This window comes from Octodon degus, unplaced genomic scaffold (assembly GCF_000260255.1).
Source record: "Octodon degus isolate 3935 unplaced genomic scaffold, OctDeg1.0 scaffold00149, whole genome shotgun sequence".
Taxonomy (NCBI): domain Eukaryota; kingdom Metazoa; phylum Chordata; class Mammalia; order Rodentia; family Octodontidae; genus Octodon; species Octodon degus.
The window spans coordinates 824431-848068 of NW_004524725.1; the positions used below are offsets into that span (position 1 = coordinate 824431).

The 23638-nt window shown below is 37.5% G+C and overlaps 1 protein-coding gene across 1 annotated transcript in view; it reads left to right on the top strand.

Moving 5' to 3' along the window:
• Positions 1-23638, top strand: part of Zfr (zinc finger RNA binding protein) — a 76276-nt gene that overhangs the window by 21360 nt on the left and 31278 nt on the right. Inside the window, exons 5-10 of the mRNA XM_012517172.2 lie at positions 412-659; positions 11313-11504; positions 12153-12441; positions 15329-15525; positions 17754-17873; positions 19015-19160. Of these exons, the coding sequence (XP_012372626.1) occupies positions 412-659; positions 11313-11504; positions 12153-12441; positions 15329-15525; positions 17754-17873; positions 19015-19160 (1192 nt within the window). The remainder of the gene's footprint in view (positions 1-411; positions 660-11312; positions 11505-12152; positions 12442-15328; positions 15526-17753; positions 17874-19014; positions 19161-23638) is intronic.

Here is a 23638-nt window from a genome sequence, read left to right on the forward strand (position 1 = left end):
TTTGTTCTAATGGTGTTTGTAAATAGGATCACAAGTCCGCATCTTGTACAGCAATTAACCACTAAGAAGAATATATGCAGTGTATTATTTGTTGAAAAATAAAAAAAAATAAAATAAAAAACTAAAAGCTCTCATTGGATAACTTAATAGCTGGAATATGTTTTTCTAGATTCTGTCAGATACATATGATTGTATAAATATGCACAAATAGCTATCTTTGTTAGCAGATTTATTGAATTTAAATTTATAATTAACATTTAATTGGTCCTTTTATAACTATGTGGTTTGTTGTGCAGTTTTTCCTGGTACTGGAAATTGAACTCAGGATCTTGCATTTGCCAGGCAGATGCTTGTTGTGCCTCTGAGCTATATAAAGCTCTGTATAACATTTAATATTTTCTTCTTTTTAAGGTACATCTTATTCAGGTTATGAAGCAGCAGTGTATTCAGCTGCGTCTTCCTACTACCAACAACAGCAACAGCAACAGAAGCAAGCAGCAGCAGCTGCTGCCGCTGCAGCAGCAACAGCTGCCTGGACAGGGACCACCTTTACTAAAAAAACACCATTCCAGAATAAACAGTTGAAACCAAAACAGCCTCCAAAACCACCCCAGATACACTATTGTGATGTTTGTAAGATCAGCTGCGCTGGACCCCAGGTACTTGTGTTGTATGTTTTACCATGTATATATTGGCTATTTTTTATAATTAAGTATGGTTGGTATTATAATACTAGTGCCTACAAAGAAGATTCATATTTTCTATGTACTTTCTGTTATGTAAGTAAATGCATACAGATAGTCAGCTCTGTAATTCTGCAGGTTCCACAGCTTCTGCTCACTGTGTGTGGAATATCTTTGAGGGGAAAATTGCATTCACCTTAATTTTTTTTTTTATTCCCTAAACAATAAATGCATATATTCTATAGCATTTGTAATGCTATTTATGTAACATTGATATGATGTTAGGTATTTTAAAAAACCTATAGAGATGATTTAATTTAAACAAGTTTATAATATGCAGATATTACGCCAGTTTTTTATATAAGAAAACTTGTGCATTCCTGTGTTTTTTTTTAACTAGTCCTCTGCTGACACTGAGGGATGACTTTTACTAAATGATAGTTTTGAAAAGGCAGTTTCTTTTTTAAAGGAATGTTTTGTTTTGGTTTTTTTGACTGTTTTCTGTTTTTGGTACCCGGAATAGAACTTTGAGTCTTATGATTGTTAGGCAGGTGCTGGGCGGCTGAGCTACATCCCCAGCCCATAATTTAAATATTTTTTTTTATTCATTTGTTTGTTTATTTGGTTCAGGGTCTCACTATGCAGCTCAGACTCATAGTGATCGTCCTGTCTCAGGCCCCCCAGTGCTGGGATTACAGGTGTGTGCTACCATACCTGGTTCCAGTGGCTATACCAGGAATTGAATTTAGGTCCTTGCACTTGCCAGTCAGGTGCTTAGTGCTATCACCCCAGCCAGAAAAGGGAATTTCTATTGAAATACAAGAATGTTACTAAGGCACCGCCCCCAAGCCCACCCAGTGAGTAAAAATTTCTACGATGCTCTTGGGACCCCCAGATCCAGCCCAGAACAGGCCCAGCTAGAGTGTGGGAGAGCTTCCCACTTCCCTGCACCTGCGGAACCCTTCCAGACCAAAACTCAGGAACCCACGTGAGACTCTCTACTATGCCCTCGGGACCCCTGTAATCCTCTGGAGCCCCCGCTCCCAGGCCCGCCAAGTGAGTAAGAACCTCTGCAACTCCCTCAGAACCCCCAGATCCAGCCCAAGCCCAGAACTGGCTAGTGTGTGGAAGAGCTTCTGTACTCCCCTGTGCTCCCTGGGCCAGGGGCACAATGGAGGGGCACAACAGGTTCACTTCCAAGGGCTGCAGCAGGATGGAGCTGAACACAACAGCTAGACCCAGTCCAGGCATAACTGCATAAACTCAAACTTAATAGATCTTCACCCATATTTTAGTAGGCAAGGCTCTACATCAAAGGTCAGAAGTCAGTGCTATATGAAATGACAAAGACAAGGAGCAAAATGCAATCTCAGGCCTTGAGCCTACCCATAACGAGTGCAGAGGACACTAGCTCAGCTGAAATGTATGAATTAACAGTGTCACAAAAGACAACAGCAGAAAGGTATAAAGCAACTCAGAGCAGAATTAATTTCTGAAATAAATCTGAATTCATACCAAACATAGGAACACCTAATTGTATAAGACAAATCTTTTTTTTTTTTTTTTTTTTATTTTACTTATTTGTGTGGGGGGGGGCAGCTCAGCCCACCAGGGGACGGGGCTGGCTGGCATGTGGTGCTGGGGGATTGAACCACGGTCCCTTTGCTTTGCTAAGCTTGTTCTAAGTAGGTGCTTTAGACACTGAGCCATCTCACCAGCCCCAAGACAAATCTTAATGGACATGAAAAATCTAATATCCAAGATCACAACCTAAGCAGGAGACCTTAACGCCGCCTTATCTTAAAAAGATAGATCAACCAGACAAAAAATTAGCAAAGATGTAGCAGAACTGAACCAAAGCTTGGAACAAATGGACTTGGTGGACACGTACAGAGTGTTCCACTCAACAACAGCTGAATACACATTTTTTTTCAGCTACATATGGGTCATTTTGTAAAATAGACCACATACTAGTCCATCGGTCATGTTTAAGTATATGCAAGAAAACAGAAATTATCCCATGCATGTTATCTGACCACAGCGTAATGAAACTGGAAATAAACAAGACAAGAAAACAGAAAAATCCCCTAAATACATGGACATTAAGCAACACCCTGCTCAGCAAGCAATGGGTTACAGATGAAATTAAACAAGAAATTCAACAATATTTACCATTCAATGAAAATACAAGCACAATTTACCAGAACTTATGGGATGCTATGAAAGCCGTTCTCAGAGGGAAATTCATAGCTGTGAACTCACACATTAGGAAAACAGAACAGGAACAAATAAATACCCTAATGCTGCACGTTCAACAACTAGAAAAGGAAGAGCAAACCAAAGCCAGAGCCCAAAGACGGAAAGAAATCATAAAGATTAGAGCAGAAATTAATTCAGTTGAGATGAAGAAAACAGTTCAATGAATTAACGAATCAAAAAGCTGTTCTTTGAAAAATTAAATAAAATTGATAAGGCCCTAGCTAGCCTCATCAAAAAGAAGAAAGAAAACATTCAAATATAAGCAATAAGGAATGAAAAGTGTGTAATCACCACATACCCCGTGGAAATTCAGAAAATTGTCAACAGCTACTTTGAGAACCTTTACTCTCACAGAATAGAAGACACAGAAGGAATGGACAGATTCCTAGAAAGGTGTACAAATTACCAAAACTGAATCAACAAGATAAATAACAACTCTCAATAACAGCCAGTGAAATACGAAATGTAATAAAAAGCCTGCCAACAAAGAAAAGTCCAGGTCCCGATGGATTCACAGCTGAATTCTATAATAAATTTATAGACGATATAAACCCTACACACCTCACACTCTTCAGTGAAATTGAAAAGGAAGCAGTCCTCCCAGAATCATTCATGGAAGAGTATTATACTGATTCCAAATCCAGGGAAAGACACAACTAAAAAGGAGAACTACAGGCCAGTCTCCCTCATGAACATAGATGCAAATATCCTCAATAAAATCCTAGCAAATAAAATACCGCAAATCATCAAGAAGATCATACACCATGACCAGGTAGGATTCATTCCAGGGATGTAAGGATGATTCAGTATTCGAAAATCTATAAATGTAGTACTCTGTATCAATAGAGTAAAAATTAAAAACCACATGATCATCTCAATTAATGCAGAAGAGTTTTCTGACAAAGTCCAACACTCATTCATGTTCAAAGTCCTACAGAAAATTGGAATAGATGGCCTCTACTTCAATCTGGTAAAAGCCATTTATGAAAACCCAATGGCTAACATAATCCTAAAAATGGGGAAAAACTGAAATCTTTTACTCTCAGACCTGGCACAAGACAAGGATATTCTCTATCACTCCTACTATTCAGTATAGTTTTGGAATCATTAGCTAGATCCATTAGACAAGAGAAAGAAATAAAAGGAATAAGACTAGGTACAGAAGAAGTTAAACTATCATTTTTTGCAGATGACATGATACTTTACTTGGAAGACCCAAAAAACTCCACCAAGGAACTACTAGAATTGATACACAAATTCAGTAGAGGATTTCAGAAGAAGGAAAGATATTCCCTGCTCCTGGATAGGAAGAACCAACATTGTGAAGATGACCATATCCCCAAAATTGTTGCACAGATTTAATGCAATCTCTATCAAACTACCACCAACATACCTCCCAGACCTAGAAAAATCATTCCTACAATTTATTTGGAACCAGAAAAGTCCTAGAATAGCAAAAGCAATCCTGGGCAACAAAAATAAGGCAGAAGACATTACAATTCCTGACGTGAAATTATGCTACAAAGCTACTGTGATAAAATCAACATGGTATTGGCAACGAAATAGACCTGAGGATCAGTGGAATAGGTTAGAAGATGCAAAGGCCCCTACAAACACACTCAGCCACCTTGACAAAGGGGCCAGACATACTCACTGGAAGAAAGATAGCCTCTTTATCAAATGGTGCTTGAAAAACTGGCTCTCTCATGCCAAAAACTAAAACCTTAACCCAGGTCTGTCACCATGCACTAAGCTAAAGTGAAAATGGATTAAAGTTGTAAACATTAAAGCAGAGACACTAAATCTCCTGGAAGAGAAAGTAGGAGGAACTCTTGAAGACATGGGAATAGACATAGAGTTCATGAACAAAAATCAAATCGCACAGGTAACACTTGAAAGAATTAACAACTGGGACCAACTCTTACTGAGAAATTTTTGCACATAAAAAGAAGTTACCAACAAAGTGAAAAGACAATCCACAAATTTGGAAAAAATCTTAACTAATACGCATTCAGACAAAGGACTGCTCTCTAGAATTTATAAAGAATTAAAATACATTAGGGTCCCGTAAATTTAAAGACCTAATCCAGAAATGGGCATCTGAGATGAACACACGCTTCTCAGAGGACAAAATTAAAAAAGCTAATAGATATATGAAAAAATGTGGGGCCGGGGAGATGGCTCAGTGGAACAAGCGCTTCCCTGGCAAGCGCAAGGGCCCGAGTTCAATCCCTGGTTCTGCCAAAAAAGAAGAAATGCTCCACATCACTAGCTGTCAATGCAATGCAAATTGAAAGAACACTGAGATAATGTCTCACCCCAGAATGAATGGCTATCATAAAGAAATCAACAACAAATGTTGGAGAGGCTGGAAAAAGGAACGTTTCTCCACTGCTGGTGGGAATGTAGACTGGTGCAACCATTATGGAAATCAGTGTGGAGACTCCTTAGAAAAGTAGGACTGTAATTCCCATTTAAACTAGCTGTTCCCCTACTGGGAATTTTCCCAGAGGAACTGAAAACGTCATATCATAGTAATATATGTGTACCTATGTTTATAGCAGCACAATTTGTGATAGCCAAATCTTGGAAACATCCAAGATGTCCATCATATGAGGAATGGTTGAACAAGATGTGGTATTTTTATACAACAGAGTATTACTCAGTTATAAAGAATGATAAACTGGAAGCATTTATATTAAAGTGGACACCACTTGAAGGTATACTCATAAGTGAAACCAGACCCACATGTATAAATATTGTATAGTCTCCCTAGTATAAGAAATCAAAAGAAGAGGGCTGGAGAGATGGCTCAGTGGTCTAAAGCACCTACTTAGAACAAGCTTGGCAAAGCACAGGGACCGTGGTTCAATCCCCCAGCACCACATGCCAGCCAGCCCCACCCCCTGGTGGGCTGAGCTGGCCACACACACACACACACACAAATAAAAATTTAAAAAAAAAAAAAAAAGAAATCAAAAGAAGAAATCCAAATAGAAATGTATAACACAACTACAAGGAAAGGGAGAACCTGAGGAATGGACAAGGAGAGGGTAAGGAGAAAACCTGAGAAAAAGGACAGGGACAAAGCCATACATTTTTACACACAAGATTGGCAAGGCAATGATCCTGAGAAACATCAGCAGGTTTTTTAAACTACCAGATATTTGGTAGGATTATCACTCTAACTGACTATATATGCTGATACCTGTGAACCAAGCATGTGCACTGAAGATAGCAATGTGTAATAGAAGGATCACACTTAGAATGCCTGTCATTCTGATCTTCTAAATACATACTTCTTGTCATAACATACCAATTAGTGCAATACTGTCTTCCAAGTAAAAGTTTTGTTTTTCTTTTTTAAATGGGTAATAAATGAAAAAAAAAAAAAAAAGTCACAAGAAGAAAAAATGTCACAGGAATGTCCTGCTACAATGCTGTATATAGTTAAATTTCTGTGTAAACATGTGTATTTATTCCTATTTTTTAAATTTTTTTTTCTTCATATTCTGCAAGGACTTAAAAGTTCAACACATCAATACTTGATAGAAAATACCTGTTCCATGTTATACTTAAGATGTTTGATATTTAGACAGGGTAAACCAAACTGCATATGTTGCAAGGTAATAATAAGCTTCTCTGCTGGAGGATTAACAACCTAAGTTTGCAGATCAAATCTTGGAGAAAAGGAAGGGCTGCCAAGTCAGCCAACATTTTGGTCCTAGCCTTTCAAGGTCAGTGAAGAATGAGTACATAGGAGACCCTGTACTGTAGCATCATGTAACTCTGTTGTGTTCCAAATTTTCTGATCAAGGAGATTATGGAGCCACAGAGGAATGTGATTGATGATGCATAGTCTGCCTAGGGAGAGTCACCTGGAGAGAAAATATTCTCTCAGGCTTTCACAGAGAGCAAATTGGTCAGTCAATGGCCATGACTCATCCACATGGCAGACACTGACAAAGGATCTACAAAGTGCAGTACAGGGTTACAGGATAAATCCTGAGGGTACTTGACTGACCTTATCAGATAGAAAAGTTACATTTCTTGTTGTATAGGTCTTGCTTTATCTTGGTCTTAACCGTCCAGCAGAAAAGTATAAAAACGAGGTATATAAAGTAAAGGCATATTAATATGCTGAGCTTTAAAGGCTCAAGTCAACACCTTCTGTGGGTAACCCACTACTTTTGCGTACTGCTGGACTGTGTTGGATTTTTTTGCTGAATTCAAACACCTATAGTATTTAGATGCCTATAGAATACCCACCTCTGGCAGGACTAAACAAAAAAAGGGGATACAAAGGAAGGACCATTTTTTATTTGTACAAACAGAATAGTTAGGAGATATACAGCTACTTTCACTTAATTCAACGAGAAGAAAGATTTGTAGTAATAGTGTTTGGACAGGATACCCTGTCTGCCTCTTGTACTATGGTTAACCACTAAGAAGATAATAATGTACAAGGTATTAATTATTGAAAATGTCCTATTAATCAGCTTTGAAACAGTCTCATTCATATGTTTCTCCATAAAAATAAATTTTTAAAAATGTTACTAAGAAAAAAAACTATATTGACTACAAATGAAAATTGAGGAAATTGAACATTTTGAGGAAGAGTACTTTTCTTTAAATTTAGTTTAAAAGTTTTTATGCTCAGTTTAGGCTAAACTTCAGGATTACATTTGTAACAAAACTGACTTTTGCACATCCTTTAGATTGTTATTTTAGTAATCTCAAAGAGGGGACTAGGAATACTCCCATAAGATGTGAAGAAGTATTGTTTTCAAAAAGATCAGTGAAGCATGTGAGACTTCTATTTTGCTTTTTTTGCTGTACCGGGGATTGAACTCATGACCCTGCACTTGCCAGGCAAGTGTTTTGTTTTGTTTTGTTTTTTCTGTTATTCCTGGCAGCTAAAATTTTGTGTTTGAAACAGTATCAAAGTTTTATTAACAGTAGGAAAAGAGCCTCTGCAGAGTGACTTTGGCCAACTAAAAGAAAGAAAAGAAGTATGAGTGTGGGGGACACTGTGGAAGAGAAAACAAAGTAGCCTAAAAAATTTTGATTGAGGCATAAATGTTTATAAAATTCAATAAGCTCAACTCATTTTACAACCATATTTGGGGTTTTTTTGGTGGGGGGTTTATTATTTTGCTTTGTTTTTTGAGGTTTTTTTTGTTTTTTGTTTGTTTGCTTGTTTTTGCTGGAACCAGGAATTGAACTCAGACCCTTGCACTTGCCAGGGAAGCACTTATTTCACTGAGCCATCTCCTTGGCCTTGCTTTGTTTTTTGAGAAAGTCTCTTTCTGTAGTTCAGGCTGGCCTTGAACTCACTATGTAGCCTGGGCTGGCTTTGAACCTGCAGTAATCCTCCTGCCACAGCCTCCTGAGAACTGGAATTACAAGCATGTGCCACCATAGCTGGTTGTTGGTGGGGGTGTACCAGGGTTCAAACTCAGGACCTTGCACTTGCCAGGTAGGCACTTAGGCCACTGAGTTCTCTCTCTGGCTTCCTGTTCTTGTTTTTTGGGGGAAGGGTTTTGCTTTTCTGTTCAGGCTAGTCTTGAGCTGCACCCAGCTTGCAGTCTCCCCAGTGTCAGGATTATAGCCCATATGCCACCATGCTTGCTTGCTTTATTTATTTAGTTATTTATTTATTTATTTTTTCAGAACTGGTGATTGAACGCAGGCCTTGTGCTGGTTAACTAGTCCAGTTTAAGTGGTTGGTCTGACTTTGCTTCGTTTAGTAAAAGTACTTTTATTTTCTTCTTGTATTTGTTTTATATCTTAATTTAGAAAGTTATGAAGTTCACAGATTTATACTAAAATATAAGAAAGCTAGGCTGCTTAAAAGCATTTTTTTTTCCAGTCAGATATCATAGTCTCAAGCAATTTTGCCACAGCCTCCTGAGTTCTGGGATTGCAGCTGTGTGCTACCATCCCCAGCTTTTTTTTTTTTTTTTTTTAACAGAACCAGGGATTGAACTCAGGCCCTTGCGCTTGCCAGGCAAGCGCTTATTCTACTGAGCTATCTCTCTGGCCCCTATGCCCAGCTTTCAGTGTCTTTTTTTTATATAAAACTTTGGCAGTTTGACAGATAAAAGGCATATTTTAAATGAGAAAAACAGATTTTGATGCTCGCTGGTAGCTTGTTCAGTTTATATTCATAAACCTTATTGCCCCTACCATGTACTGTTAAAAAATGTATTGGATTGGTTCTGTTTTTAATACTAAATTTTTAATTACTACATTTTGGGGATAGTTTCAATTATTTGTACACTCTGAGTAACACCAAACTTTACCTTTTTATCTGTGGCTAGATACTGTGTATCTTCATGTTTTATGTGCATTATATTGGTCCTACCTACTAGATTATTTTCCTTTGCATAATTTTTGGTTATTCTACTTATTTCCATCTCTTTTTTTTTTTTTAAATGTGTTTAGTACAGGGTCTTACTACACAGTTGAGACTCATAGTGATCCTCCTGTTTTCACCCTCCATGTGCTGGGATTAAAGGCGTTGCCACCACTCCCAATCTTCATGTTTTGAGTATGATAGAAAATGATTTTGTTGTGGTTTATTTATGGTTGTTGTGGTAGAGATTTTGTATAGCACCCAAAATAAACAGGAAAGAGGTAAAGGGTGTTAGTTTTTGAGAAATGTATTCTACTTTGCATTCGCTCTTTAATATTGGAGATACATATGAGAGGCAAACACAACATTTATTGACTGTGTAGGTGTGTATATGAAAAGGCAGAACTTGATGCTACAGGTTAATAACACCATTTGGAATGAGTACGTATGAGACTGGCCATTGTTGATTGAAAGCTAGGATGCATGTAACAAGGATTTGTCCTGAGACAAGCTACTTCCTTGCCACTGTAATTTAATAAAAGGAGAATTAAATGGCTAGGTGTTAGCACTAAGTGTTTTGTTTAAAAAAATAACTTTCTTCATTTGGGTTTGCTTGCTTGCGCATGCGCTCACTCTCTCCTCCCCCCTTCTTCCTTTGTTTCTTTGATACAGAGTCTTGCTATGCAGTTCAAACTCTTAGTGATCCCTCTTGTCTCAGCCTCCTTATTGCTGGGATTATAGGTGTGCAGTGCCACACCAGGGTTTATGCAAATACTTGATTTGGAGAAAGGATTCTCCTATTTCAAAGGAGTCTCGTCCAACCTCTAAAATTCTGTGATAAACATAAAATTTTATGCTGATTTTTGAGTCTTGCAAATAATTTTCAGAACATGAAACAGAAACCATTTGATCTCATTCAAAAACAGAAATAGTTCTGACCAAATAGCTCAATGGATTAAAGTGCCTACAAGCAGGCCCGCTGGGCCAGCTCCGCCCCCAGGGGGTCCACTGAGCCAGCAGTTGAGACTGGGTGTGGTTGCATAATCCTATAATCCCAGCTCTTGGGAGGCTGTAAACAGGTGATCACTATGAGTCCGATCTAGTAGTGAGATCCCGAACACCCTGTAGGCCTTTCCCTAAAATGCAAAGACAGACAGGCAGACAAAAAGAAAAGCACTATGTAAAAAAAATTGACACATACATGAGAGTATGTATTTGATGTTATGAAAAGAAAGAAAATCCTTGATGTGATATCTTCATGCCCCCCCAAAAAACAACAGAAGTAAATGTCTGTCAATCTTTTGTTTTAATTAATTGCTTTCTTATCTGCATTCAAATGATTTTATCATGTTGTTGGCTAATACAACCTACCATAACTGTTCATTGACGAATTTATAGTTTTATAGTTTTGGCTCTTAGGTAAATAATTGGTCCTGGGTAGCAAGGATTATATATTAAAAATGCCTTCTGAGTCAGAAAAGTCAGTTATTTAAATATATAAAAAGATTCTTGTTACCATGAAGTAGCTTTTGTTTTCCATTTTAATGGTGTTGATAATTCCCCTTTATTTTCTATGTATAATTATCTATTACCACTCTCTGTTCAACAGTGTACCTAAGCAATAGAAGGTAAAAATTACTGAAATTGGAAACAGTTGTGTTATATTATGCATATGTATGAAAATGTTTAGTAACTCTAAGAGTGTTGTCCAAATTTCTTCTTTGAGGGCTGAGGAGTAAGGAGTATGCCCTAGTGGTACAACATGTGCTTAGCATACACAGGTCTCTATGCTTAAGCCCCAGAAACAAAAGGAAAAAAAAAAAACTCTGGTAAACAAGGTATAGAGAACCACAAGTATATCACATGTGTGGAGGATCCGTCATGCTCTTGCTCAACTGCTTTTAAATTTTTAATTTTCACTTTTACGTGAATGTTAGAGATTTATGAATTCAGTGATCTGAAATACTGTACAAAGTTAGTACAGCAAAATTTGTCTCTTTCGTTTGAAACAGACTTATAAAGAGCATTTAGAAGGACAGAAACATAAAAAAAAAGAAGCCGCATTGAAGGCCTCACAAAATACCAGCAGCAGCAACAGCTCTACTCGTGGGACTCAAAATCAACTACGTTGTGAGCTCTGTGATGTGTCTTGTACAGGCGCAGATGCATATGCTGCCCACATTCGTGGTGCCAAGCATCAGAAAGTAGGTGTTTTTTTCTCACATAGCCTTATGTCTTACTCTACTCTCTTTTAATTTTTCAGTGGTGGATTACATAAAGATTGATTCTGCTGGGTGTGGTGGCATAAAAATGCAATCCCAGCATTTGAGAAACTGAGGCAGGAGGATTGCTGGGAGTTTGAGGCCAGCCTGGCGTACAAAATGAGTTGTAATTGCATGGTGTGACCCTGTATCAAAATAGTTTTAAAAAAAAATAAAATGACTGCTTTTTTTTTTTTCTTCTTCTTCCCTTTGAGACAGGGCCACCCTGTGAAGCTCAGGTTGGCCTCAAACTTGGCTGTGTATTTCAGGCTGGCCTCCAACTTGAGGCGATCCTTCTGCCTCAACCTCCTGAGTTCTGGGATTACTGGTGTAATCCTGCCATGCCTAACTCAAATCACTTAATAATTCAGGGATGATGTGTCATTGTATCTTTCTTTGCCTGTTTCTTCAACTGCAATGATGAATATGTATGGGTATGGGCAGCAGACATTATCTTGTGCTCTGGGCATAAAAACAAAATGGAGAAAATAGGGCATAAGTAAAATTTTCACTTTAATCTTATTTAGACAAGCTTTAAAAATATCTATACTGTTTAGTTTCCTGACAAATAAATGTGCTTTTGTTTTCTAGGTGGTTAAATTACACACAAAACTCGGTAAACCTATTCCTTCAACAGAACCAAACGTTGTTAGCCAAGCTACTTCTTCAGCTGCTGTCTCTGCTTCAAAACCAACTGCCTCTCCTTCAAGCATTGCAGCAAGCAATTGTACTGTGAACTCTTCATCAATTGCGACTTCTGTGAAAGGTCTTACATCTACAGGAAACTCATCTCTTAATAGCACATCCAACACTAAAGTATCAACAGTGCCTGCCAATATGGCTGCCAAGAAAACATCTACACCCAAAATAAACTTTGTCGGCAAGTACTAAAGATTCTGTTTTTCTCCTGTCAGAGTGTTATTTCTAATCTACTACAGGTTCTCCTTACACTGTTCAAGTGTCTCCTACCTCTTTCTCTGCATATCTGCCCACTTTATTTTCTTTTTGTCTGATTTACTGTTTTCGTCCTTCAACTGTATGAATCTAACTTTCCTAGTTGTTCATACATACGTGCATCTCTTTTCCCATTTCAGGAATCTTCCTAATTACCCTAATTCATTCTATGCTTTTGTTTTGCATGATTCTGAGGATTGATCCCACGTGTGCTGGGCACTACTGTACCCCTGTGCTACATCTCTAGCCCCTACTCTCTACTTCTGGTCTTCTTGTCCAGACTACAATCTGCTATAATGTTTTTATTATATTTCCCTGAAATTGATTTCAAAATTCCCCAAATTGCCAAGTCTAGTGATCAGTTTTTGGTTTCACCTTGTGAACCTTCCTACCATTTGACCCAGGTGGCTGCTACACTATGAATCTTAAGATATATCTTTCTTTCCATCTCTTTCTATGTCCATCCATTCCTTTCTCACATTTATTCCCAAGGTTCTGATTCTGGCTGTGGTCTCACTAAAGTACTTAAGTGTTCCTCATTCATTTTTAGTGTGTGCAGTGGTTTTAAAATCTTTTTGGCAAAATCAGAACTCTAGCTTGAGTTTAAGAGCTGTATTTTAGAGGTTCATTTATCATCCTTTATGGTTTTGTAGATGGTCCCTAGAGTGGCCCATTCTGTACCATGAATCCATTGTGAGATACCACAAAAAATAAGCCATTAAAATTTCTGACTTTAAAGTGGAAAACATCACTAACATTTATTATTATTTCAACCTATGTCCTTGCTACCTCTTCATTATCTGAAGAAAAATTCATTTTCACTGCCTTTACTTTGTTCTGTAGGCCTTTGAAAAAGTCTCTTCCTTAGAACTTTGTATCTTACTACATCTGTTCTGTTCAACATAATTCTCATGCCTTAAAATCATTTTATTAAAATATACATCAAATCATGTGGTCTTCTACTTAAAAGTTTTCATTGACAAACTGGGTAGGGAGATGCACACCTCTAGTCTCAGCAATTGGGAGGCTGAGGCAGGAAGATTGCCCTGAGTTCAAGGCCAGCCTGGATGACATAGCAAGACCCTCTCTGAACAAAACAAGGCATCTTCATTGGCCTTTTTGAATATGTCTTTTTCTTGATTATGTCAGATAGGATCCTTCCTAATATAATTAGCTCCCTAAACCTAACTTCCTTTCTAAGGTTTATATCTCATCATCTCTACCTAGATAGGGATTTACATCGTATTCTTAAAGGGTTAAAAGCAGAAATTTACAGTTAATTTTTAATTTGTATTCTGTTAGATAAAGCACTAATTTTAATAGATGCTTAAAATGAAAGCTATGCAGGGAGATAGCTCAGTGGAATAAGTGTTTGCCTGGCAAGTGTGAGGTCCTGAGTTCAATCCCTTGTACTACCAAAAAAATGAAAGCTATGATTTAGTTGTTTGGGGTTTTTTTGTTTGTTTGTTTGGGATTTTTGTTGTTATTGTTGTTTTTTCTTTTTTTTTAATTTTTATTTATTTGAGAGAGAGAGAGAGAGAGAGAGAGAGTGTGTGTGGTGTGGTGTGTGTGTGTGTGTGGCCAGCTCAGCCCACCAGGGGGCGGGGCTGGCTGGCATGTGGTGCTGGGGGATCGAACCGCGGTCCCTGATGCCTTGCCAAGCTTGTTCTAAGTAGGTGCTTCAGACCACTGAGCCATCTCTCCAGCCCCCTTTTTTTTTTTTTAATTTTTTTTTTTTGTTTTGTTTTGTTTTTTCTTTGAGAAGTTCTCACTATGTAGTTCAGGTTGTCCTTGAACTCACTTTGTAACTCAGACTGGTCTCACACTCTTAGTGATCCTCCTACCTCAGCCTCCTGAGTGTAGGGATTATAGGCATGTACCACCATGCACAGTTGAAAGCTATGGTCTATAGTTGTTTCTATTCACTTAGAAATTATTTATTCGCAGCAGCTGGGGTTCAATCCTTGGTGTTCCATGCCAGCCCCACCCCTGGGGCAACCTGAGAAGGCGATTGAGACTGGGCATGGTGGCCCTGGTGGCATGCGCCTGTAATCTCAGCTGTTGAGAGGCTGAACACAGGCAGATCACTGTGAGTCTGATCTATGTAATGAGACCCTGTAGACCCTGTACTAAAAAATACCCAAAAAAAGAAAAATTATTTATTCTTTCAATTTAGGACAATAAAAACTCTGTAAATAACTCTTTATGTAAGTTAATGTCTGATTTCATTAGATAAATTGTTGAAGGAGATAAGCAGTAATAAAACCTACATAGGTTTCATTTACTTTGTTAGTAGAAAATTTGATTTGAATTAAGTTTTCTATGAAAACTTTTAAAGGGAACATTTGTTCAATTTGGCAAGAAATTCAGGAATTAGGTTTAGTCTCTACCCTTTCAAGAGTAGCTATTTACTTTTAGATACTTGATGGGGCTGGGAAGTATTGTTCAATTTGGGAGATAGAGAAAATGTAGGTATGTATTTCATTAATAGTATTTTAGAATCTGTGTAGGTTATATGGTTCTTTAAAGTTCATTTTTTTAAAGTCATTCTTTTTATTTTTTTAATTTTTTTTTTATTTGATCTTTTTTTTTTTTTTTTTTTGCAGAACCGGGGATTGAACTCAGACCCTTGTGCTTGCCAGGGAAGTGCTTATTCTATTGAGCCATCTCCCCGGCCCTAAAGTTCTGATTAGTAATATTGTTTACAAAGAGTTTGAGCATTGGTAGAAAACCTAGAACTTTATCTGAAGTTTTCATTGTGTAGATTTAGACATTTATATGAAATTAAAATCACAATAACTCTGCTTTTCTAGGTGGCAATAAGCTGCAGTCCACAGGAAATAAAACAGAGGACTTAAAAGGAAATGAATGTATAAAAAGCACTCCTGTCGCTTCTGCTGTGCAGATTCCAGAAGTAAAGCCAGATGTGGTGTCAGAATCAGTCACACCTGCCTCTCTTGCAGCTTTGCAGAGTGATGTGCAGCCAGTGGGCCATGATTATGTGGAGGAGGTATTGATTTGAGAATATGCCATTGCTGTGAAATTGGATAAAGGGAAGAAGTGCGTTGCTTTGTTGCATGCATGCTTTATGTGTAAAATTAAGAGTTAGGTTATTTAGGAAGGAATATCAAGAGTCTGTTATGAAGTCACATCATCGCCTGTACACTCTAAACTTGTAAAACTTATTAACTTTTACATCCTTTTCTGTTTATATTGTCATTGTGGTGTAAAGTACCTTTCTATTTATTTGATTCTTCTACACTTCAACTAACATAAAACATTAAAACCTTTTAAATTCTTAATGGCAAAATATTGATGAGGGAGAACCCAGTATATCTCCTTTTGAACAAGATTTATGTATAGAGGGGTGGGGAGATGGCTCAGTTCAATCCCGAGTTCCGCAAAACAACAAAAAAGATTTATGTATAGAATTAAGATTGCTAATGTATAGAAGTACCATTTGTTTAGTTTTTCAAGCTGATTGGAAAGTGTCTTACTTTTTTTAAAAAAGGAAATTTCTTGCTTTACATGTCAAATAAGTGACAGATCAAAGGAATATCAGAGATACTTGCATAGATATTTGTCATTAGCAGAAAATTATGCAATGTTATGGTCCTACTGTTTGCTTTCACTTTATTATAGAACATGTGTAAGTTTCCTGCCAGGTGTGGTGATGCATGCCTGTAATCCCAGTACTCAGGAACATGAGGCAGAAGGTATCACTGTTAGTCAAGGCCTGCCTATACTGCATAGCTAGACCTTGTCTCAGAGAAAAAGTTTCCTAAGGTTTACTGTCACCTGTAAAATTTGAGTATTCTCAACAAATTTTAAAAGATGAGATTAAGTACCTAGTACAGTGCCTACCATATAGTAGATTTGGGGCTAATACTGGTTGTTCAGTTTCTTTCACTATTGAGAAAGATTGTATTATATGTTGTTTCCAAGGTGGACAACTGAGTTATGTAATTTATAAAAGATGGTTCTTATTTACGGTGATACTAAGATTTGGTTGTCTTTTTTTAATTTATTTATTTATTTTGTGTGTGGCCAGCTCAGCCCACCTGGGGGCGGGGCTGGCTGGCATGTGGTGCTGGGGGATTGAACCGTGGTCCCTGTGCTTTGCTAAGCTTGTTCTAAGTAGGTGCTTTAGACCACTAAGCCATCTCACCAGCCTTGGTTGTCTTTTTTTAAGAAAAAGCTTTTTTAACCCAAACTTTAATTTCTGATGATATAGGTTAAGTAATCCTAAACTTCAGAGAATTGCTTTCAGACCAGTCTTTATACATGTACAATTTGAACTTAGTATTCCTTATAGACTTCATAGTTAACATTCCAGCCTATTTGTCTTCATGATTGTGCAGTGAGAAAAAAATTTGTCTTGGATTTTCATAACGTTGCCTCTGTAAAGTATTAAGCTTTGAGAAATTGTCTGCTAAAATAATTTTTTTACCTTCTTTTATCTCCCTCGCCAAGAATAATACTTGGCCAGCAGTAGGCTATTTAGTAACTAGTAGAAAATTTAAGGCAGTGCTGGTGAAGCTTTTAGAGATAAGTGCCCAAACTGAGACCCAAAGCCCACTTACTTATCACAAAGAGCCAGTGGCAGTTAAATCTGAAAGCTGAGGCTTTAGTTTAGAAAAACAACGCATACATTAATATCTTCTGTCTCTAGTGCTCGCTTCAGCAGCACATATAATTGTATCTTCTGTCGTAAAAACAAATGAGGGCCCAGGGAAATGGCTCAGTGGAATAAGTGCTTCGCTGGCAAGTGCAAGGGCCTGAGTTCAATCCCCGGTTCCGCAAAAAAAAAAAAAAAAAAAAAGACATGTGCCACTGATTTAAGACATCTAGAGCTACTTTTAACTGTTTACATACAGACAGGATTAAAGTGACCTGTATCCTCCTACTTGGGAGGCTGGGTCCTAAATTGTAAGTTCAAGGCCAGCTTGAGCAATTTATTAAGAACCTGCCTCAAAATAAAAGGAGCTGAGGGTATGGTAGAGCACTTGGCCTAGTATGTATGGTGTGAGTGTGTATACGTGAAAATTTTAAAAAGCACGTGTATGCTAACATCTTGTATGCTATAGTTCTTAACTGTTAGTCTGTTTCTTTTTTTTTTTTTTAATGTAACATTGCCACTTTTCCCCACCTAAAATTGTAATTGCATATAAAGGTCAAAGAATTTTTAAGGGTTTACATATCTTAAAAACTATAATGTACCTGTTTTCTCACATCAAGGTACGAAATGATGAAGGAAAAGTAATTCGATTCCACTGTAAACTGTGTGAGTGCAGCTTTAATGATCCCAATGCTAAAGAAATGCACTTAAAAGGACGAAGACACAGACTTCAGTATAAAGTAAGTTTGTTTAAATTACTATCTTTTTTTTCTGGTACAACTCAGAATATTAACATGCATTCCTGACAAACTTGATGTTTTTATTCATTATACTTAAAGAAGGATATAGCTGTATTTTTACCAAGTTCAGTAACTGGCAAAATAAAACTGAAATATTTTGATCAAGTAATCCAATCAGTAATGATGATTGCTTCACATAAATTGTTTGCACAAAGTTATCAGATCTTCACCTACCTCTTTTATTATGAAAAAAACTCCCAGTAAAGTAAGTTTGAGATGAATTGATATATTTAAAAAATCCCATTGCTTATTTTACTTACTTCTTTGGATATATTTCAGGTATGAAGATAAATTTAAATACATAAAAGTGGTTTTTTTGGTCTGTTTTGTGGAACTGGGGATTGAACTTCAAGCCCTTGTGCTTGCCAGGGAAGCGCTTATTCTCTTCAGCCCTGTAAAAGTTTTTAAATAGGCTAGACTAATGTCCTAGATGCATTTTTTGTTACTGTTTTTGTTTGATTTTGTATTTAGTCCAGGGTCTCACTATGTACATGGGACTCGTAGTGATCCTCCTGTTTTCAGCCTTCCAAGTGCTAGGACTGCAGGTGTGTACTACCACACCCAGTCTCAGTTGGCTATCAGTGTGCCCCGAAGGTGGGGCCAGCAGGGCATGGGAATTGAACCTCGGTCTCTTCACTCTGCCTAAGCAGGCACTTTAGTCCACTGAGCTATCTGGCCGGCCCTTTTCTTTTTAAATATATGTGTAGTAATACAGGCTGGTGAAGGGTGGTACTTTTATAGGAAAAGAAATTTTTTTTAATCTCAGTGCAGACACATAAAATCATCTCTTTATAAACAAGTGAAATTGAGCATCACTCCCGTAGGGATTTTACATGACTTTCTGTTGAGCACCACTAAATTGCATAACTTTTACAGAGTAAGGAATTTTAAACTTCAGTAATTAAGCATTTTAAGTGTACTCTGAATCTTTCCTGATTCCACTTAATTTTACTGATTTTACTTGTTATTATGAAATTTGTAACTAAAAGCTTCATTGGATAAAGGGATGTGGAATTACAGGATTAAATATAAAGGTAGATTTAGGGAGATCTACTATTTTATGTCTTATCTATATTAACAGAAAAAAGTCAATCCAGATTTGCAAGTGGAAGTGAAACCCAGTATTCGAGCAAGAAAAATCCAGGAAGAAAAAATGAGGAAACAAATGCAGAAAGAGGAATATTGGCGAAGAAGGGAAGAAGAGGAACGATGGAGAATGGAAATGAGGTATTATCTTGTAACTTCTTTTTTTCTGTACTGGGAATCACAGAACTTTTTGTTTGCCAGACGGGGTTGCACTGCTGGCCTATATCCCTGGCCCAATCTTTAATTTTTTTTTTTAATTTATTTATTTGTGTGTGTGTGTGTGTGTGTGTGTGTGTGTGGCCAGCTCCGACCACCAGGGGGCGGGCTGGCTGGCATGTGGTCCCTGGGCTTTGCTAAGCTTGTTCTAAGTAGGTGCTTTAGACCGCTGAGCCATCTCACCAGCCCCTCAATCTTTAATTTTTAATACCATGGTAGCAAGTGATTCCTCTTTTCTTAAAGAAAACGTAAATATTCTGGGCCTGGGAGGTAGCTCAGTGGCATAAACATTTGCCTGGCAAGCGCAAAGTGCTGAGTTCGATCTCCAGTACCAAAATATCCTTAAAGTATGCTGAGTATGTGGCTCCCATTCAGAGCAGTCCGCATTTATTTAATATACTTTCAGTATTCAGTAAGATTCTAGGTTAAGTATTTGAGGGCTAGAGAAATGGCTCAGTAGAATAAGTGCTTGCCTTGCAAGCGCAAGGCCCTGAGTTCAATCCCTGGTTCCACCAAAAAACTAAAGTAAAATAAAATTAAGTATTTGACTTTGGCTTGATACTTACAATTTTAGAACAAGTGACTACCATATGTATTAAATACCATATGTATTAAATAGTTTCATCTTATAAATAAGGGCTTTAGTTTAAGACAAAAATGTAACATGGTTACCTGACAGTAGTATCCTGAATTTGATACATTATAAACATATTTATTTATTTATTTATTTGGAGGATTCTAAGAATTGAACTCAGAACCTTATGCTTGCTAGGCAGGCACTGTGTAACTGAGCTAAATCCCTGGCCCCTGTGTTTTTGGTGTTTGTTTATTTGTTTGTTTGTTTCCAGAACTGGGGATTGAATTCCGGCAAGGGCTTATTCAGCTGAGCTATACTCCCCTCCCCCTGTGGTTTTTGTTTGTTTGGGTTTTTTTTAGGTTTTTTTTTTCCTTTGGTTTTAGAGAACAAGAACCAGGTATTAGGTTGGGAGATGGATACAGGGAAACCTCCAAATGACACAGGGAGAAACACTGATCTTCCAGCCTGAAAAGGAACCTGGGATGAGTTTGTATTCTCTAAAACCAAAGAATGAATTTTAGGAACAAACAGAGGTTATGAGCAGAATGTATATATTGAGGGAAAGAAAGCTCCTGTCTGAGAGAAGGACAGGAGGGGGACCCAAGCAGGTTATGTCTCTCCCTCCCCCCTGTGTTATTTTTTAAAAAGATTTCTGTTTTAGTAATTTCAGAAAGTAAATTTTAGTAATTCCCTATAGGGGAAGAGAATTGAAATAACTTCATAGATTCAATTATTCATAAATAGTGTTTTATCTGCTTTTTTTTTTTTTTTTTTTCCCCGGAACTGGGGCTTGACAGGGAAGTGCTTATTCCACTGAGCCATCTCCCCAGCCCCTAATAGCATTTTATCTGAAAAAATAGTTTTATCTGTATACGTTAGCTTTTGAGATATAACTCATATTTATTTGTTTTGTAACTCATCTTTAATGTGTAACTTAGGCTAGGGGTATAGCAAGCACAAGGAGTTCACTTCCCAGTACTGAAAATAAACAAACTGTACAATTCGGTGTTTTTTGGTAAAATCACAGAGTTGTGCAATAGTCACCAGAAACTTTTGTATTACAGTTAGAACTGGGAATTAAACCCAGGGCCTATACTCCAACCACCAGCTCCAGCCCCAAACACGCCCTTCCCATCTTTCCCTTTTTTAGGTGGGGGTGGAGGAGGATTAACAGGGTCTCACTAAGTTGCCCAGGTGGGACTCAAAGTTACTGTCCTCCTTCCTTAGCCCCTGCCCTCCCAGAGTGGTGGGAGTTAGAGCCAAGTCTGGACAATTTAGAAAGACCCTGTTTTGAAATTAAAAAGAGGTAGGGAGGGGCAAGGGAGATGAGCAGAATAAGCACCTCCCTAGCAAGTGCGAGAGTCTGAATTCAATCCCCGGTTCCACCAAAAAAAAAAAAAAGAGGTAGGGAAGTAGTTCAATGCAAAGGCCATGCCTTCAGTTCACAGTAATATAGAAAAAAAATGATTTATTGTAATAGATATTTTAAAAGAAATTAAGCTGAGGGTGACGTCATACTATAATCCCAGCATTCAGGGCACTAGAATAAGAGGATCATTCTTAAGTTCAGCTGCAGCCAACCTCCACTATGTAAGAAGATTGTCTGAAGAAAAATGAAATTCAAATACTCATTTTTAAAGAATATTTGCAATTTAACTATTATATTAACTTATCTATTAAGATAATAGGGCTGGGCCAGGGAGATAGCTCAGTTGAGTAAGTGTTTGCCTGGCAAATGCAAGGTCCTGAGTTTGATCCTTGGTACCAAAAAAATAATAATAATAATAATAATAATAGGGCTAACTGTGTATTTTAAAAATAGAATATTAGTGAACTATAACTATATTTTCCCCCAGAATATTGGACAAACAGCTTTTCATTTCTTGCATGTGATGCGGCTTAAAAAAAGAGACCGGGCATGCTAGCTCATATCTGTAATCCCAGCTCTGAAGAGGCTAAAAGCAGGAAGATCACTATGAGTCTGAGCTGCATAGCAAGACACTGTACCAAATACATAAAAAAATTTTTAAGAAAAGCAAGCAAGATTGTCATATCTTTTATATTCAATATGTTATACCACATGTTGCTTCTTGGATAACTACTTTATATGTACAATAAAAACAAAAATGGCCAGTAAATGTATGTAGAAGATAATTTTGACCTCATGGATCCTATGAAGGGGTCGAAGGGACCACCAGGGGTCTGTGGGCCATACCCTAGTACTTATTTTACCAGTGAGATATTATTAAATGTGTGGCTGTTTTTGCTTCTGTATTTCTTTTGAGGTAAGTTTTTTTTTTAATCTATTGTAAATTTGTACATACCTACATCTTATTTCACTTTTGATATGTGTTATCTTTAGTTTTTGTTATGTATACTAGTTTTTATTTGCATGTGTGGTTTTTTTTGTTTGTTTTTGTTTTTTTTGTGGTCTCAGAGATTGAACTCAGGACCTTGTTCTTCCCAGGCAAACACTTACTCTACTAAGCTATCTCCCTGGCCCAAAAATAATTTCTTTTGAAACTTCTACCTTTGTAATGCGTTGGAAAGTTTTCTGTAGATCATACATTAATTTGCTCTTTTATGCATATATTAAATACTTCCTAAGCACCTGAGTGCCAGGAAATATATGTACTTAGCATGAATTAGTAAACTGTATTTAAAACTCTCTGCTGCCCAAGTGTGGTGGCGCACACTTGTAATCCCAGCCCTGGGGTGGTTGATGCAGGACGATCGTGGTAAGTTCTAAGCCAGACTGGGCTACAAAGTGAGTTCAAGACCAGCCTAAACTGCATAGTGAGACCCAATCACAAAAAGACAAAAACAAACCCTCTGCTGACATTTAATGTAAACATCTTTAGCAGTAGCAAATGAGATATAACTAAACTGAACATGGTTTTTCAGAAGTTAAGCCATTTTTACTTTTATTTTCTTAAATGTAAGAGATGTGAATGAAGATAATAAACGTAACGGTCTCCAGTCAGGTGACCTAACAACACTAGTTGACAAACACTCATTTCTTATATTTTGTGTACACCAGATTTGTTAATAAAAAGAAAAAAAGCTTTAGTGGAACCAAAACTTGCCTGACAGGCATCTCTCTTCCTTTGAGAGATTTTGATATACTAGTTAGAAGTTAAATGTGGGGGGTAGAGGCTGAGGTGGTAACTCAGTGGTAGAGTGCTTTTCTAGTATGCACAAGTCCTGAAGTGAATCTTCAGTGACACTGTAAAAAGATTGAAAAAAAAACAAAAACAAGGTAGGAGTAGAACAAAGAGGAAGAACGGAAGTAGAAAATTGATAGAATCGTTTCTGAAAATGGTGACAAAGCCAGGTAGAGTGGTACATTCCTATAATTCCAACACCGGGGGCAGGGGGGCATGAGGCAAGAGGACTAAAAGTTTGAGACTAGCCTGTCCGACATTGTCTAAAAAATAAAAAACGTTTATAATGGGCTAGGTTTTTAGCTCAGGCCAAAAACCCCAGGTTCACTTCCCAGTACCTAAGAGGAAAAAATTGACCAGTAACGCAGACTGTGCGCTAGATCCCTGGGTTTGATTTGATCTTATGGGTCTTTTATTTGGTATTCATAAGTAATTTTTAATCTGAACCAGTTACTATAAAGTTTCATAAATATCCTGATGACCTTGCTGATAATTTGTGTATTTTTTTTTTTTATTTTATTTATTTATTTGTGTGTGTGTGTGGCCAGCTCAGCCCACCAGGGGGCGGGCTGGCTGGCATGTGGTGCTGGGGGATTGAACCGCGGTCCCTGGGCTTTGCTAAGTTTGTTTCAAGTAGGTGCTTTAGACCACTGAGCCATCTC